The sequence below is a fragment of the Ctenopharyngodon idella genome, chromosome 2, assembly GCF_019924925.1.
Source record: "Ctenopharyngodon idella isolate HZGC_01 chromosome 2, HZGC01, whole genome shotgun sequence".
Taxonomy (NCBI): Eukaryota; Metazoa; Chordata; class Actinopteri; order Cypriniformes; family Xenocyprididae; genus Ctenopharyngodon; species Ctenopharyngodon idella.
Genome location: NC_067221.1, coordinates 20,029,363 through 20,047,691, shown reverse-complemented (window position 1 = coordinate 20,047,691; position 18,329 = coordinate 20,029,363). Strand labels below are relative to the sequence as shown.

Here is an 18,329-nt window from a genome sequence, read left to right as displayed (position 1 = left end):
ATACAATGCTTTAGATGACTTGATATGTAACTGAAATAGAAACAGATCTTTTCTTCTGTATTGTGACATACATCAGAGTTAAATGGAGAGAGAAAACAATGTAGAGCGAGTTCTTGGTCCAATCAATGGTTGCTGATTGGATGGAGACAGATCTGAATGCAGTTGATTGTAAGAATGGGGTGGAGTTTAAGTAGACTGAGGGGCTGTTTATACAACACCATTTTCAACTTAAAACTGAAAACTTTTTATACATTTTGGCCATTCATTTACACTTGAAAACTGGGCCTGAAAACACAAACTTTTTAAAAACAGGATTCAAAAAGCAAGTATTAAAAAACGATGTGAAAACGGTGACGTCATGCACATGCTTATTATGTGTTCAGTCGATAGGTGTGTAGTGTTTCTTTACAAAGTGACATCGCCAACTACTGGGCTGGCAGCATATTACGGAGTTTGTAAATGGGGATCGTTTTGAAAACGTAGACGTCTGTAAGCAAAAAACACAAAAGAAAATTTTTCCGTATTTAGTATTTTGTTTGTTGTGTAAACGTACCCTAAATTACTGAGAACTCTGGCATACGTCACCAGAGAGAAGTCTCGTTTTCACCGGAAGATTGAATTATGACATTTTGATTACAAACTGCGAAAAAAAGAAAAGAAAAAAAGATTAGTTAAAAAAAATTAAACATGCATAGATGAATCATTTACGATAAAATAAAAAAAAAAAATGCAGAAAAAATAAAAAAAATAGATGGGTGAACTTCCATTTCATCACAACTTTAAAATCTTTACAATCCAAAGGAGCCACTGTTACTGTCATACAATGGATGATGCTCAGGTGCAGTGTAAAGAATATTGTGAATTAATTATCTGTCCATTGGAACCTATGTTTGTTTCATGGGAACCTCTAAAGCAATCCGGACACTTCCCTCTCAAGTTTTTTTTCTTGTTCCATGATTCTTTATCGCATTGCGGCTGGTTAGGACAAAACTCAGTTTAGCATGAAATCACAAAAGATGTGATTTATCGCTTGTTGCTTTTTTGTGCCATGCCTATGTAAGCTGAAAAATACATTGCCATAACATGTAAAGATGGTTTAGGATTAGGGTGCAACTTATCACCACCTGCTTTGTCAAACTGTGTTATGTCTAGAGGTGTGCACTGTTGAGTCTATTTACATTATTTATTTTAAAACCATTGGTTGATCTCGAAGATTGTTGTGTAGACCTGCTTTTGATCTCCACCACATCATGGCCATTTATCTGCAGGATTTGACTTAGATTATTTGGCTGTTGGTTCTATTTACAATATGTACCCTCTCAAACTCTCGCTAATATCTACGAACTCATGTAAAAACCTGCCCTGTTCTCAGAGGGTCAAACAGAGTTCAGGAGTTCCTCATTATAAGCTAAATGATTCTGCACATTATTTTATATTGCTCTTCATAAGGATAAAGTAATGATGTAGACACAATGAAATTATGAAAAAGCTAGATTGTGTTCATCCAATTTTTTTTTTTTTTTTTTGCTATCTAATTTAAAGTACATCTTCTGAAATATACTATATACTCACTGTGTATTTTTACTTAGCTAATTTTGCCAGTTGATGTAATTGGCAAATAATTGCAGCATATGTTATCAAGGAAAGGCTGCACTCCATCTGTTTTTGTAATGTTGTTTTAATTCAGGATGACCCCCTTACTGTTGTTAGAATTGTGACACATTGCTGTAATTTGATAAACCGTCATTAAATGCCAGCATTATATTGTTTTTTGGAAAATATTATTTGACATGATGACAGGGAAGGTTTTGTTTCTAGGGAAATGGCCCCACATCCCTAAGTTCTCTGTTCATGAGAAAACACAAGTCTGGCAAATAATGTGGGTTTGTAGCCGCAGAACTCTGGCAACTGCGGCATAAGGACAATGACTCCCCCATCACTCTCCTGTGGGAGCCTTCAGGGAGTTTTCATTAGTGTGGGCTTTACACGGTAGAAAGAGAGCTGAAGCAGATTTCCACCAAAATGTTCCAGATTTCATGTGGCATGCGCTGAAAGAAGAGGGACATGGTTGTTTGGTTGTATGGAGAGGGAGTCTTAAGCTTCTGCGCAGTCCTACTGACCTTAAGAACCGCTTCTGCTGATGAAAGCATTACTCCTTCACTCCAGTGAATACCAGCCATCACATCACAAGATGGGGAAGAGCAGCTTCAAAATGGGATAATGAAGAATAATTCATTTAGCCCATTACTTCTTTGACCTATATAACATGTAGAGGACATCCCAAAATCTATTATCAAGAAAAGATGAAAGTGACCCAAATTTTTAACTCTGAGAAATTTTTATGACATTTATTTTTATGGTACTTTTTTAGTTTTAAGTAAAACAAGAAAGTGCAATTTTTTTGGTTATAACAATTAAGATGTAGACGTTCTTAGTCATAAGGACATCATCTTGAATAATAGCCTTGTCACAGAAAAAAAAAAATACTGTAGTGGTAACATGATACATTGATGTTATCAGATGGTAATTTGATAGATATGCACCATATGGCCGATTTATATGATATGAGTTTCTAATTGACAGGTTTGGCTATTGCAGTCATTTCTGTGACGACAGATCTTAATAGTTCACCCAAAATTGAAAATTGTGTCATCATTTACTCACCTTCATATCGTTCCAAACCCACAAGATTTTCGTTCATCAGATATTTTTAATGAAACTGATTTGTCCCTCTATACATTATAATACATCACACCAAAACTTATTAAGCTTCAAAAAGTTCATGAAAAGATAGTAAAATTAATCCATATGAATCAAGCCATTTAATTCAAGTCTTCTGAAGATACACAATCATGAATGGATTTAATTAGGGCTTTTATTTACATATAAACATTGATCAATGCACATTCATAGAGCTCCTTAAATGTGCTTGTTTGAAACGCTCTTTTCACATGAATTAACTTTACGCACTTTTTAAAGTGTCAAAGTTTTTTTTTATCATTTGTGTTAAAAAGATGAACAGACATCTTACGAGTTTGGAAGGACATGAGGGTGAGTAAATGATAACAATTTTCATTTTTGGAGAACTATGTTACAACATACAGTGACATTAAAGAGAACTTTGTGTATTGGGCTTTTCTGTTCCATCATGTCCACTGTAGTAGAACTTGACTGTCCTGTATGAAATGCAAAATATAAAATGTAAATGTACACAAACAATATATTGACTTCTAAAGTCACTTGCTGTAATGTCTATTAATGCTTACCAGTTATGCTTGAACATTCTGTCCTTTTTGTGACATCATGTCCTATTTTCAGATGAACCGCTCTAGAGTTCGTTTGGACATGGACGGAAACCCAACTTTTCAGGGGTCTCGCTCCGCTCGTTTGGTGCGCACCAGGGTTCGGATGGCAGTGTTCATATTTATTCAAATAAACCGCACTAACAGATCAGTCGTACGGAGATCATTTTTATTGAACCAAACATGCCAAGTGTGAACACACCCTGAATTATGTTAATTTGGGGGATTTTTAAAGAAATATTCATATGTGCAATTAATAATTATTAATTAAATTAATTAATCTTATAATTTCATTAAAATTCTGAATCAATTGACAGACTTATATTGAATGATTACTATATATACCACAGCATTTACATAGTACTTCAGAGAACACCACTGCATTCCCATGGTATCGTTTAATCATGACAACTCTCGGAAGATTTTTAGCATGGTAATGGCCATGACAATGTTAATGTATTTGGTCTGCTGCTGAATTGCTACTGCTGTAGAGCAAGTACAGGAAATGCTACTGCCAATTTATACGCCGATACGATGCGAGTAAGACATAGTGCTGCTGCACAAATAGCATATATCAAAAACCCATAGCAGATCTATACAGGTGGAGCTGGGGAAGGTGGAAGGCTTTTAGAGGAACTCTGAAGCGCACTGCAAACTGCTATAGTGAATGTAACCAGCCATTTAAATGTAAGCGCAACAAGCTCATTGGCTGCAGAAGTGACATGAACCAATCAGCCTGTGCCAGTAGTTAATGCTGTAATTATCATCAGCCTGCACCATCTAGAGTTTCATGACTGAACTATGTATATAATACTATTGTATTGTTTGGTCCTTTTTTGTCACGTCACTTACCAGGATATTACTTAGGTCCTATGTACTGTAACAACAAGTATAAAGCAAGAAATTCTTGTGAAGTAGTTCACTGCATCTTCCGGAGTGAAAGTGTTTGCAAAAAGAGTGTCATTGGAATATCTGATCTTGTGACAGCCATCAGTTTCTGGAAGTGTATTTATCTATCAACATGAGGGTAATGGAAAATATACGCTACACTCCAGAAGAGAAGTCACATGTGATGTGTGTGTGAGTGAGTTTATTAAGGCCTGACTGAGTGAATGATGAAAGTGTGACGCTTGTTCCTGCGCTCCTGTCCCATGATGCCCACCTGACTCTCTCCCATCATCCGAAGATCTCGTGATTTTCAGCACACGCATGGAGTCAAGAAAGCACTCAAAATACTATTACTTTCTGAATAAAAATGTGCAATACTGTACACTGCCTACTATATTTCAAAAATAGTAAGCGAAATAGAACACATCATGTGCTGTCACATGACCTCCCTACGTTTGTAATGTATTTGTATTCATTAAGTTTAAGTTTTTCATCTAATATTTATATTTTATTTCAGTTGCTGAAAGTTTTGTTAAGGAAGAACTTCTTGGAAATGCAGCCTTTCAAAAGCTTTTTCTTTAGATTATTTATGCCTTTAGATTTCTATGGATCAATGTAGCCTTCCATAACTCCTGCTTGTATTTTAACTCATGTGTCCCCAAGTACTTGACTGAGCACATCTAGAGCTCTTAAAATCAGCTGGCACATGAAAACAAGTCTCCAGGATTTTGTGGCCTCTTAACATTGAACTGTCTCCACCTTTTGGGCAAGTTTTAGTTCTCCAAACGTTTCCTCCTGTTCTCTCAAAGGGACTTTCCATCGATTGTGGGCATATCGTACAATAGGAGATTTTGGACTGGAATGTATGTGTGGGCGAACATATAAAAAGGTTTTTATGCAAACACACACACAAAGAGCTGTCACTGCAGTGACTCGCTTCACATTGTTTTCAGTGTGAAGTTTAACAAGGGTGACTTGTCAAAAAACAACAACAACAACAAAAAAAAACCCCTCATAAAACACTTTGCACGGTGGGTGGCATGCAGTGTTTACTAATTAATACCTGAAACGTGCCTTGGTTTCATCAGGGGAGTACACAATGTGACGAGGGAGTACAACAAATACAGCCTGGCTTGCATGGCTATTGAATAAAAACTTGATGATCCCTTGTGGTTTTGGCTCACAGAGAAAACACCCAGAGGTTAATAGAGATACACAAATGTTACCCATCTGAGAGGCTTCCTTAAGGAAGTCACATTTTTATTCTCAGCTGTGCTGTGTCTCTCACAGACTACATAAAAGGGAGGATGAGAGGAAATAGTTTTCTGGTGTTTTGGACTGCACCCTCTGAAGCTTCAGAATAAAAGGAAATACTTCCCGTATATCAATTTAAAGGGACAGTTCACCTCAAAATGAACCTTCAATTCTTTTTCCAAACTTGTATGATTTTCTTTCTTAAATGGAATACAAAAGGAGAAGTTTAACAGAATGACATAGCTCTGATTTCTGATACTAAAGTTAATGAGACAAAGACTCCAAAAATGACAAAAACACAATTAAAGCCCCAATGAAGTATCATAAGAACAGTCCAGCACTGTCTTAAGAAGCCGCCTGACCAAAATTGTAACCCATCATTTACAAATAATCTCTTAAATCCTATACATTTGTGACTAAACACATTATGTCAGTTTTTATGTAAATGTTGAAACATACTAGAACAAAAACTTTGATTCCATTGACAAGATCTGGTGTGATGCATCTCGACATCTCTAAATGCACATAAATCAAATTTTAGTTGTATTTTGTTCCTCACATGAAGCTATCATATGGCTTTGTCCTATGAAAACCATGCTCTTTTGTCCTTTTTTTGAGATTATATGCTTTTTTTGTATGGTAATATGTAGTAAAAGCTATACGGCACACCTGTATGAATCACTTATGCACATTTTCTAATATTCCTTTATGTTAAAACCTGATAAATGTCTATAAAGTCCATTATAATGATACTTTGTCTACTGCTTTTAGAATAATTATTAGATAGGTATGTTTTAATAGTCTCCAACACGCTGAGTTTTGTCCTCTGGAGAGGAACTACAGGAGGAACTCTCCCCAAGTTCAGCTGTATGCACATCCTGTTAAACAAAAAGATCCTGGTTCGTGATGCCACTTCCTCTATCCGCCCGGTTGCCCGCAGTCGTCATATTAGCGGACATCCTCTCTGCTCTGATTTAAAGACGCTAAACATTCTGAGACTACAAACTAACACATGTGTAGATAAACTAGTTTCCTAAATGTTGGTCTGATTTATGAGGTGAAGTGGAGATTATATTTCACATATTTTGTTGGTATGTGGCAGTACAGATTGGGATGTACATGTAGACTCTGGAAGGCTCTGCTCATTCACCTAGAGCTCTTAAATTGAGTATGTTTATCTCTCCCTCCCTATGGAATGCATTGACTGCATTCTTACCACTAGGGGGCGGTAGGTGAAACACACTAAACAGCTTCCCTATAATTTTACATACAGCATAAACTCTATAAAAGCCAGAGAATGTTGCAAATATTCAAAACATTTGAATGGAATGCTGTCTTGTAATTGTGATACTTTGGTGATAATGTTGTAGACTTTGATATTGTAGAACTAGGCCTAAATGTTAGCAGTTTTAGTTTGATATTTAAAGTATTTCACTTTTTATTTATGCAATTACTGCAGCCAGTTGCATAAAATTTGCCTCTATGTTAAGACTTGTCTTAAGAACTAGTCTGACCAACCAGCAGTTAGACAAGAGGTAATCAGTCTTACTTTTCTGATTCAAATTAGATGGATCTACATTTTTATGTAACTGACTTTAAAAAGTTAGGACCATTCTTTAAGAAAAAACTTTTCAGACTAGTCTGAACATCTGAACGCTAACAACGATCAAATATACATTGACGCACTTCTTCTGTTTGTTCTCCAAAATGTATATTTCTGCAGGCGCGTGTAAACTGGTTAACTGCGTCTAAGCAAAGGCATTCCTTTTCAAGACGAACAGGTCACCCGTCACTGCGCAATAACCACAGATTGTGTTTTGGCGTGTGTTCATTTTATACTCTCTTAACAATGGCAGCTTATTTAATGTATAAATTAAGGTATCCAAAAAATTGGTAATGTCATACTTTATAGTAGTGGTATTGTGTACTTAGCATAATCTGTTTGTTGTAAAATGTATTGCCTGTATGAAATTAAATCGAATGGAGCTATAGCCTACCTGTGGAATCGTTCACAGGCAGCATACACAGATGTTCAACTAGGCCTAATAAAGATCTTCATCGCTGACAAACAATAGGATGCGTTTGCAGATTTGCTTTCAATTGACTATGTCCACGGCCACTGCTCCTAATGTTCTTAAATTTCCTCCGAGTGAGAAACTGCTTCAGACAATTCAGTGTGCACAGGAAACTGAACAAATAATTCAAACTGATTTGTGAACCAATTTAGGCTCTGTTTACACCTGGTATTAAGATGCGTTTTGGTCGAAAGAATCACAAGTGGATGACAGTAAATACAGGTGTAAATGGGGTCTTGAGCTTTTCAACTTTCGACCACTTCCAGAGGTAATCGAAAATGCATTCGACCGGATTGCTTTTGTAGTGTAAACGCCCATGTGGTCATTATGGGAATATGGGACATTATGGGAAGTACGCTAACCAGATGGGATTTAAACTTTGTTGGCTGAAGATGCAAGTTTGGTTTGAAGATGAAAAATGTACCAAGCACAATGTTCTCTCACCATTCCTGATTTTCTCCGTATATTTTTCTGTCGTTTCCATGCGTAATCATATGTAAAATGCACAAGCTTTTTTTGTCCATTAGATCGAAATATCTGAAAAAGCCCATACATTTACCCGCACAAATTGTTATCAAATGTGATTTTAAAAGTATAGAGTTGACTGTTACATTTTCTGAAGTAAAAGAAATGGTACTAGTGATGCATTAGCAAACATCATGAATTATATGTTTAATGAAATGCTTTGTTTTAATGAAATCTCTCTCTCTCTCTCATCAGGAGGCATTTGTGGAGCTCTACAGCAGGCAGAGGGACTCAGTGTTTCGCAGCTCGTGGTCGTCAATAGTAACGGTCTTCGGTCTAGCCGCTCTCGGGGCCGTTGGCTTGACCATAGGAGCCTACCTTGCTCAGAAATGAGGAACCTTCCCCTCCTTTACTCGCTTGCCCTCTCTCCCTCCAGTCAACTCTCTTCGCTCTGTCTAAACCCCCTCCTCCGCTTTCCCCAGAAGACATCCATGTCCCAGGACTGCTCCTCTTCAAAGCTTTTCTCCCACTCTCTACAAGTCTTTCTTCTCTGCCTTCAAACACAAAGACAGAAAAGACAGGAAATGAATGCAATGCCGACCCATCATAAGAGGATGGCAGAGAAGATGAATAATGAGGTGAAAGAGACATTGGCGGCAGTGTCATTGGCAGAATTAGTTCAGATCTCAAAGTGAGTTTTGATTGTAGCACCTATCGGATATTAGTGTTCTTATACATAAAAATGATGGAAAAATGCAAAGGACAAAAAACATCTGGAGGTTTTGAAGATCTGTGGTGATTGAAAGTATCTTTTGATGACACCAGCACTCTCCAAATGTCATTTAACAGTCAGATTGATTTTAGGAGACAATCTGCACTAAACTACCATCGTTGACCTTTGTTGTTTTTGTAGGATTAATTGTAGCTTGTCTTTTACCAAATTCAGACTAACGTTTCTTGTGCTATTGCCGCCACCCTTGTTTCATAGTGTAAGAAAGTACCAGAAGAACTGTGAGAAGGAAAAGAGAGAAATGGCATGAACGTTAAGGCGATGTCCCTCTAGCCACTGGATTTTGAAGAAATCTCGAGCTCACTGATTTCCAGATGGAACAGCTGAAAAATGGATAGTGGGAAGCCATTTTCTCTTTGTAGCAATAGCAATTTAAAGAGCTTTATTGAGGGCTTAAGAAGGGTTTCCTTGAAGTGCTTGGGGTCAAAAATTAAACAAAGAGGACCGAATGGGAAAGTAGTTTTCAGACTTTGAGAGAGGCTAAGTTAGACTCTTTACTGACATGTTCAACAGATGCATGTCAAAAGACCTCTATCTGTACAGTATGCGCAGAAACAACGCTTTATTCTTCTTTAATATTCAACTACACTGTTGTCCACTAATGTTCATTCATACACCACAAGAAGTAGTTGGGTGGATCTCAAAACTGTCAAGAGCAGGTCCATGTCATATTTCACCCCAAAAAAAAAAAAAAAAAAAACAATACAAAAAAAAAAAAAACGTACAAATGTTTGCGGTCAATGCAATTTTTTAAAAAGAAATTAATATATTTATTTAGCAAGGTGTTTTGATCAAAAGTGTCATTAAAGACATTTATTAAGTTATAAAAGACTTTCTATTTATCAGAAAATCCTGAAAAAAATCTACACACACACACGTACAGGGCCTAAAATGAACACTTGCCAAGCACCAAATGCGAGTTAAAACCGCCGTTGACATATATAAAGCACATTTCCCACTACGTTTTTTTACTGTAATGTAATTGTTTAAATTTAATGTTTATTATTTAGGGTGAAATGTGACTGGGACATGCTTTCATGAAGTTCCCCTAGTGGTCCAGATTTTTCATTATTATTATTATTATTATTATTATTATTTAATTTTCAAAGCATCATGTTCAGGGATCAGTTGGGTTCAGTATAAACAAATGGAAATCTGCAGTAGAAATCCATTCTGTGTTCCTTGGATTTGGTGTTTACAGTTATATGTGCAATCTTCCTGATGTCTGTTCCCAAAACAGCATGCTTAAACACAATCCTGCCGCATGTTTAAAGGATTGCCACGCAGGAAATGAAAAGTTTAAGACCAAAACATATGGACAAGAGCAACTGTATACAGTGTGTGCCATGGATCCAGCTTTGGTGCTTTTGTATCGGCCGCCTTTGAGTTCACATGGAACCAAAATGAAACTTTGGAACAACAAAGGGACTTACAGCGTTCCAAGAAGGTGACGTTATTCAATGTTTGCTCGCCTTGATGTAGTATCGGAGGTCATGTGCTGCATCATTACCTATGATCTCCTCTACAGACAGTGGCACTGTATGGGGTGCTAATGAACTTTTGAGAAATGGGTGCCCTCTTCAGTAGATCTTACATCCTGAATCAGTCAATGTTACTTGTTATCTGCCTTTATGGATGTATGTTCATTTTATAATGTGATACTGTCTAAAATACATATACAGTGTTTTAATAGGTGGTTGATAGATTAATCTGGAAATCAACCATGTCCAGCAAAGCAGATGAACAGACTACACGTGTAAGAGGAACTTCTACTGACATGTCTGTATGTAGTAGCATGGTCAACCTGTCTGAAAGGATCGAAGCTTTATGTAAAACAAGTTAGCTTTCAAAAAGAACAGTTTATCTGGTTACTATAGTGTCATAAATAGTTGCTGTTTGTCTCTAGTTTACAGTTGCGATTTTCTCTGACACTAACATTTATTAAATTGTTTCTAACAGATAGATTTAATTCTTATTTCACCTTTATTTATTTTTAGGTACCTTAAAACAATCATCCAACTGTAACTTTAAAAGATCACGTAGAGTTTATTTCATTTTTAGGTTTTAGATTCTCTGAAAGATTTGGAGCATAAGTTTGATCCTAATTTGCTGAATCAATGCTGCTTAATGTAAAAATGATAAATTCTATAAATTACAATGTAATTGCCTGTTCTGTGTGGCGATGTCATGAATATTAATACTTAATTTCATGTAGTCACTGTTTCTGTAGCGGTTTATTTTTCGTCTTACATCCTAACTGGAGCCCATTAAAATGTATTCTGCTATTGTATTTTCACTAGTGATAAGTCAATTTTAACACGTCAACATAACATTTTAATGATTAAGATCTTTGGAGAAAATTCATGAAGCTTAAGTTGGAAATGTTACAAGAAAAGCAAATGAAAGATATTAAGATGATTTTTTTTCTCACACCAATCACACATAATAGTTTTTCTTGTAAATGCACTGTAAGCCCAAATAAGTTGGCAAAACTCAAAAAATTTGAGGTAATCAGTTGCCTCAAAATTTTTAAGTTAAGAAATTCAAAGTTTAAGTAAGCAGAACTGGCAGATTTTTATTTTGTACTCATAAATTTGAATTGTTCTTAACTTGAAAAGTTTGAGTACACTAATTCATACATTTAACTTAAAACTTTCATGTAACCTCAATGTAAACATTTTTATTTGTGTACACTTAGCTAGCTATAACAAGCTAATTCATGCTAACTAATTACAATAGCATTGTATAGCACATGCTGAATGAGTGCACTTGTCACCGATGGTAACTCTCCAAAAACCCACATTAACAGAAACTCTTCTAAATTAGCAAAACAAAACAATAATCACTACTAAATCTCCCACTTAACATTAATCTTGCACAAAAAAAACATTATATAATACTTAATTTTAGCATTTACTCTCCCTTTCGAGTGCCATGGGCAAAGCATGCTGGGAAATAGAAATCCCAGCCCAGTTTCAGTCAAACTTAAGTTTGTCTAAATTAAAATAAATACAACTCAAAACAATGAAACAGTTCAGTTTACTTAAAATATATCAGTTCTGTGAACTTGAAAGAAAAAGAAAGTTCTAAATACTCATAAAAGTTGATTTGACTGAACTAATTTGTTTAATTTAAGTTTGTCCTACTCAAACCAACTAATTATTTTGAGCGTTAGGGTTTACAGTGTATTTAACAATTTAAAGAGGGTTGTTTAAAACAAGAAACAATTATTTGCTTAACCTTATTCAAGATATATTCTCTAAAAACAAGTCTTAAGATCTTACACATTTTTGCTTCTCAAGTCGATTTATCTTGTTTTAGGGATTTGGCAATATTTTATTGAGAAACACAACAACATAATGATTAAGAAAATAATTTTTCCATTGTTTAACCAAAAAACTTCAGTGCTACAAGTATGCAAGTAGGTTTTAAATGTCACATTTCAGATCACGGTTAAATTTTGTACATTAATTAAATCCATTAACGTCTCAAAGTAAATTCAGCTTTATTTATCTTCACTAAAGGTGGTTTTACTAAAACCATCGTGTTAAAATCGAGCTTTTGCTTGAGAAAATACTATGTCTTTCGAACATGTCTTTTAGTTTGATGTTTGGAAAGTTATGTAATTTATATAAATATATAATATGCTGTATAAATTGACTTTTCTTTGCACTATTATATTTGAGTGCGTTGAAACAGAAGAAATTTATATTAGTCTATTAACAAATGCATCAATCACTACAGCCGGGGTGACCAAACTGTCCTGCAGAGTTTAGTTCCAACTTGTCTCAACACACCTGCCTGGAAGTTTCTAGTATGCCTAGCAAGACCTTGATTAGTTGTTCAGGTGTGTTTAATTGGGGTTGGAGCAGAACTCTGCTGGACAGTGGCCCTCCAGAAGCAGGACTGGACACCCCTGCACTAGACTGAGGGTTCTCAACTCTGGCCCTCAAAGTCCACTTTCCTGCAGAGCTCAGCTCCAACCCTAATCAAACACACCTGAAGAAGCTAATCAATGTCTTCAGGCTTACTAGAAAATTACAGGCAGGTGAGTTTGATCAAGGGTGAAGCTGAAATCTGCAGGAAAGTGGAGCTTGAGGTCTAGAGTTGAGAACTCCTGCACTAGACTGTATTGAACGCGTTGATCTTTCATGAGCACTCTCTGAGCAACACATACATACAAACATTCAAAAATAAAGGTGAAAAAGGTCATAATGTACAGTAGACACAAACTATATGTCTGTATCTGAATGATCCTGTATTGTGTTGTTGTTACACCTGGAGCAATTTCACTTTGAAGAAAAGCTGCTATTCTTTATGTGATAGCAATGCACAGGACACACAAAGTCACCATGCTGTTGTGTATGATCATGTGTCACTGCTTGAATAAGCTACTAGAGTCTAGAGTCCTTCTGTTCCTGCCAAACAAATTAAGATTCAATAAAACAATTTAAGACGCCATTGCCTCCGTGAAATGACTGATTTATGGTGATACTTCTGTGAGGTAATTCAAACAAACATCAGAAGGCAGTGTGTTGCAGTCACAGTCACTAAAGGGAAGGACACGCACAGATACACACGAACGCAGATACAGTAGGTACAATGGCCATGAGCACTGGGGGGGGGTTATTTGTTCACCGTGTCCCCTCAACTTCAAAGACGTCCCAGAGCACGTCACATCTCCAATCCCTCATCCCACTAAATGCCATGCGTGTAAAAATGACTCCCGCAGGCCAGCTTTCACTTCGCACTCAATCTCTCTCCTCACACGCTCTTTCTTTTTCTTCAGCTCATGGCGTTCTTCAAAAAGACACCACTGAATCTGTGAAAAGCATGATGCGGTAAAATGAAGGGTGACTGAGAGCGCGACAGACAGACAGAGAGAGAGAGACAGTTCCCTGAGGAGCGAGTTCATCCCGCTTGAACCGCCCTCCGTCCCCAGAGCGCTATCTCTCCCTTTCTCTCTGTCTTCATGCATATGGAAGACATGACATGCTTTGACTGGAAAAAGAATTGAAAATCAAAGCCAGACGCGGGTGTGAGCGACATACCAATAGTTGTGTGCTAGTTTTTGTCAATATTTATGAGTGATCAATATTTGGACTAGTTTAAATGTACTGTTTTGTTACAAGAATTTTACCTGATTATGTTTCAGGTCTGCTTTGATAAAAAAGACAGCAGGGAATATCAATGCTAAATGTGAAGAACAGAATGCGAATAAAGTAATTCTTGTTTTCAGTATCTTAAAAGTGAGTAAGTAGTGATAGAATTTAACTATCCCTTTAAAGACACAATTTTTTATTAAAATGCTACTTTAATATGCAAATTCGTTAAGTGCCATTCTTCTGCTAGAAGATTTATGATGACTGCCTGACATGGTGATATTGTGAACAGGTCATAACTGTTACTATAAGAGACAGACCCCTGTATTGTTCCTGCAGCTCAAAGTCATGGGTTTGATTCCCAGGTAAAGCATTTAAAAAAAAAACATGTACCTTGAATGCAATGCCAGTTGTGTTGGATAAAACTCTGTGACAAATTTATAAATATAAATGTATTGACCAATTAACATCCAGAGCTGACATTTTAAAAATGATGTTGGAGCCAACAGCCTCATGGGCAGTGCTCTGACATGTAGCGCAATTGTGCTTCAGGCTACCCAAGTTCGAATCCCATTTTGTGGTCTTCCCGATTTCACCCCCTTCTCTTTCCCACTTCGCTTCATTCCAATTCCTCCAATTCTAAATCTGAATAAAGGCAAAAATGCCAAAAAATAGATATTAAAAAACAAAACAATGTCTGGAATCTGTTTTAAAGGGTTAGTTCACCCAAAAAATGAAATTTCTGTCATTAATTACTCACCCTCATGTCGTTCCACACCCGTAAGACCTTCATTCATTTTCAGAACACAAATTAAGATATTTTTGATAAAATCCTAAAGACATATTTAAAACAGTTCATGTGACTACAGTGGTTCAACCTTAATGTTATGAAGCAACGAGAATACTTTTTGTGCGCCAAAAAAACAAAATAACGACTTTATTCAACAATACCTAGTGATGGGCGATTTCAAAACACTGCTTCATGAAGCTTCGAAGCTTTACGAATCTTTTGTTTCGAATCAGTGGTTCGGAGCGTGTATCAAACTGCCAAAGTCATGTGATTTCAGTAAACTAGGCTTCGTTACATCATAAGTGTTTCGAAATTTCAATGGATGACCACTAGGGGGCGTGACTTTGGCAGTTTGAAACACACTTCGAACCACTGATTCTAAACAAAAGATTCGTAAAGCTTTGAAGCTTCATGAAGCAGTGTTTTGAAATCGCTCATCACTAGATATTGTTGAATAAAGTCATTATTTTGTTTTTTTGGCACACAAAAAGTATCCTCATCGCTTCTTAACATTAAGATTGAACCACTGTAGTCACATGAACTGTTTTAAATATGTCTTTAGTAGCTTTCTGGGCATTGAAAGTGTTAATTAACTTGCTGGCAATGCAGGCCTCACTGAGCAATCTAAATATATTAATTTGTGTTCCGAAGCTGAACGAAGATCTTATGGGTGTGGAACGACATGAGGGCGAGTAATTAATGACAGAATTTTCAGTTTTGGGTGAACTAACCCTTTAAAATGTATAGAATAGTAAAATAATTGGATGAGAAATGGAATGGAAAGAGAAATGCTGTGTATATAAAGTTCTGTCATGAAACTCTAGATGGCACAGGCTGATAGTCCTTAACTCAATCTGCTTGCAATCACATCATTCTCTATAGGGCACAGCTGATTGGCTCCTGTTGAATCAGTAACCAATGAGCTCGCTGCTCAACCTTCAAATACTTGGTCAGCATTTGCTGTAGCAGTTGCAGCACGCTTACAGTAACCCTCCACCTTCCCCAGCTCCACCTGTATAGATCTGCAGGGGATAATTCATGTAAGTCCCGTACTTGCTCTGCAGCATCAATAACAGCAGCAACAGCATAGCAGATCTATTCTGCCAAGACAAAACATATAAACATTGTCATATCCATTACAATGCCAAACACTCCAAGAGTTGTCATGACAGAAATACTATAGTTTGTTGTTGTTGCATGATATGAAACAATGAAAACCTAGGTAAAAAAAGGTAAAAATAAAATAAAAATACAACCTAGACTTCATTACATACAGGTTGACTTGCAGCGGGGATAAACATGGTTTGTGCAGACTGTACTGCGTTTTGCAAAATCAAAATGAATTATGAGCTGCTGAGAGCATAGAACCATTGAAATTCAAGAGACACTGACACTTATGTATGTAAAGACATTCTGTTTACCTTTTATAAGCTAACTAATTTTTGGTACTGTGTTTGTTAGTAGGCCACTCACTTCTTAATGTACAAAGCACAGCTGAGAAGAAAAAAAACAGCTTCTTTTAGGCTTACAAAACCTGAAAAACCTTTTCCTTAAACTGATAAAACATTTAAATTTGGCTGTATGTATAAATATAAAGAAAAAAATTACACATTCATAATTCTCTAAGAAGTACTTTACATAGTGAATAGGCACTGCACCATGAGAATGTCAAACAGTAGAGAGCAGCGTCCCCTAGTGGACATCCCAAATAAAACCCATGCATGGCCATTTCAAAATACTGTAGAATACTGTGAAAAATGTGAACAGTGTGGGACTACAATTTAAAAATCTGTTTAAGATCTGCTGATCATATGTCCCGACATAACATTACATGAAAACTAAAGGGATATACATTGTATTATTAGCCATTTAAGGTTAGGATGATAACATCAGATGAATGATTATGTTAAGTGAATGTTCACGGAGGTTTCTGCCAGTTCCAGATCTCCGTATTGGTAGTTAAACAAACATAATACTCGAGGTTATCACCTTTTGTCTGTGATGGCTTTTGGTGCCCCTTTTGCATCAACAGAAAGTAAATAATTTGTGCTCAAAATGAGTCTAAAATGCAAAATAAAGGTCCTAGGGGATATTTCCAACACAAACATAAAATGACATTTGAAAAGTTAAAAAAGTTCTTAGTACTGATTATTACCAGTTCGTGAAAATATTAAACTACTGTATTGTAAAATATTAAACTGTATACAAACTACAACGTATTACATTACACATTTAGGTAATATAATCTGATTACTTGACCTAACTTATTTATCACATTGATTTGAATACAATAACCCTGTTATTGATATAAAAATGCAAAAAGAACGAAAAATGTGTCCACTCTTTGTCATCAACAACGTGATAAAACAAGCCTGATAAAACATGTCAGGCTTTCTCAAACTAGGGGTTCTGAAATTGATGAAAAGCCAATAATCAATTAAATATTAAAATGTTAAATTAAAAATATATTTTAAAATAAAAACAATCAAAATAAAACACTTAGTAAAAATATATTTTACTTCTGTTGCCTCTCAATTTTCCATGTAGCCTATAATAGCTTCCAAACTAGTGGCTGGTCTTGTGTGTGCAACTCCACAAAATTACTTTTCACGCATCTGTACATAATCCATATCAGTGCCTTACTACCCAGCACTGGAAATGTAGACTTGTTTCCATTTCAGAAATCTGGGGCCGTATTCACAAAACATTCTCCTAAACAGCACTAAACGTTCTTAGCTAAGAGTTTTCTCTTAAAACCTATTCACAAAGCTGCTGAGACAAACTTTTAAGGAATAGAGAGAAGACTTAAAAGGGTTAGTTCACCCAAAAATGAAATTTCTGTCATTAATTACTCACCCTCATGTCGTTCCACACCTGTAAGACCTTCGTTTATCGTTGGAACACAAATTAAGATATTTTTAATGAAATCCGAGAGGTTTCTAATGCCCAAGAGAAAGAAACGTAATTACAATATTCAAGGACCAGAAAAGTAGTAAAAACATCGTTAAAATAGTCCACGTGACTACAGTGGTTCAACCTTAATGTTATGAAGTGACGAGAATGCTTTTTGTACACAAAAATCCCTTTTCTTCCCTGTCATTCTCCTAGGCTGCTTAAGTTGTAGAGACAGTGCAGCGCTTCCGGGTTCTACATCAGGAACGCCGACTTTGCTTACTCTAAGTCCCTTGTCGCCACCTACTGGCATAACAATGTAACCTGTAGAAAGAGTCACTGAAAGATACTACTCATGCAGACTGACTCTCTGTAACACACACACACACGCACACATACACACACAGGTTTGTTTTGCTATCAAAGTGAGGACATTCCATGGACGTAATGGTTTTTATACTGTACAAACTGTACATTCTATCCCGCTACACTACCCTTACTCCTAAACCTACCCATCACAAAAAACATTCTGTATTTTTACATTTTTAATAAAACATTGTTTAGTATGTTTTTAAAGCTATTTTAAATATGAGGACTCATGAAACGTAATACCAGTGTAATACCAGTCATTATACAAATTTGTTTTTGTTAAATCACAAAAACGTGCTCGCGCTCTCTCTCACACACACACACACGCACGCACACACACACACACCATCACATCACCAAACATTAGTGACATACCACAAATAAATAAATCTCAGACAAATA

General features: G+C 36.2%; 1 protein-coding gene across 1 annotated transcript in view; it reads left to right on the top strand.

Moving 5' to 3' along the window:
• bcl2b (BCL2 apoptosis regulator b) overlaps positions 1–13,235 on the top strand; it is a 46,727-nt gene extending 33,492 nt beyond the window's left edge. Inside the window, exon 2 of the mRNA XM_051867908.1 lies at positions 8,240–13,235. Within this exon, the coding sequence (XP_051723868.1) occupies positions 8,240–8,377 (138 nt within the window). The 3' untranslated portion in view covers positions 8,378–13,235. The remainder of the gene's footprint in view (positions 1–8,239) is intronic.
• Positions 13,236–18,329: the final 5,094 nt, after the last annotated feature.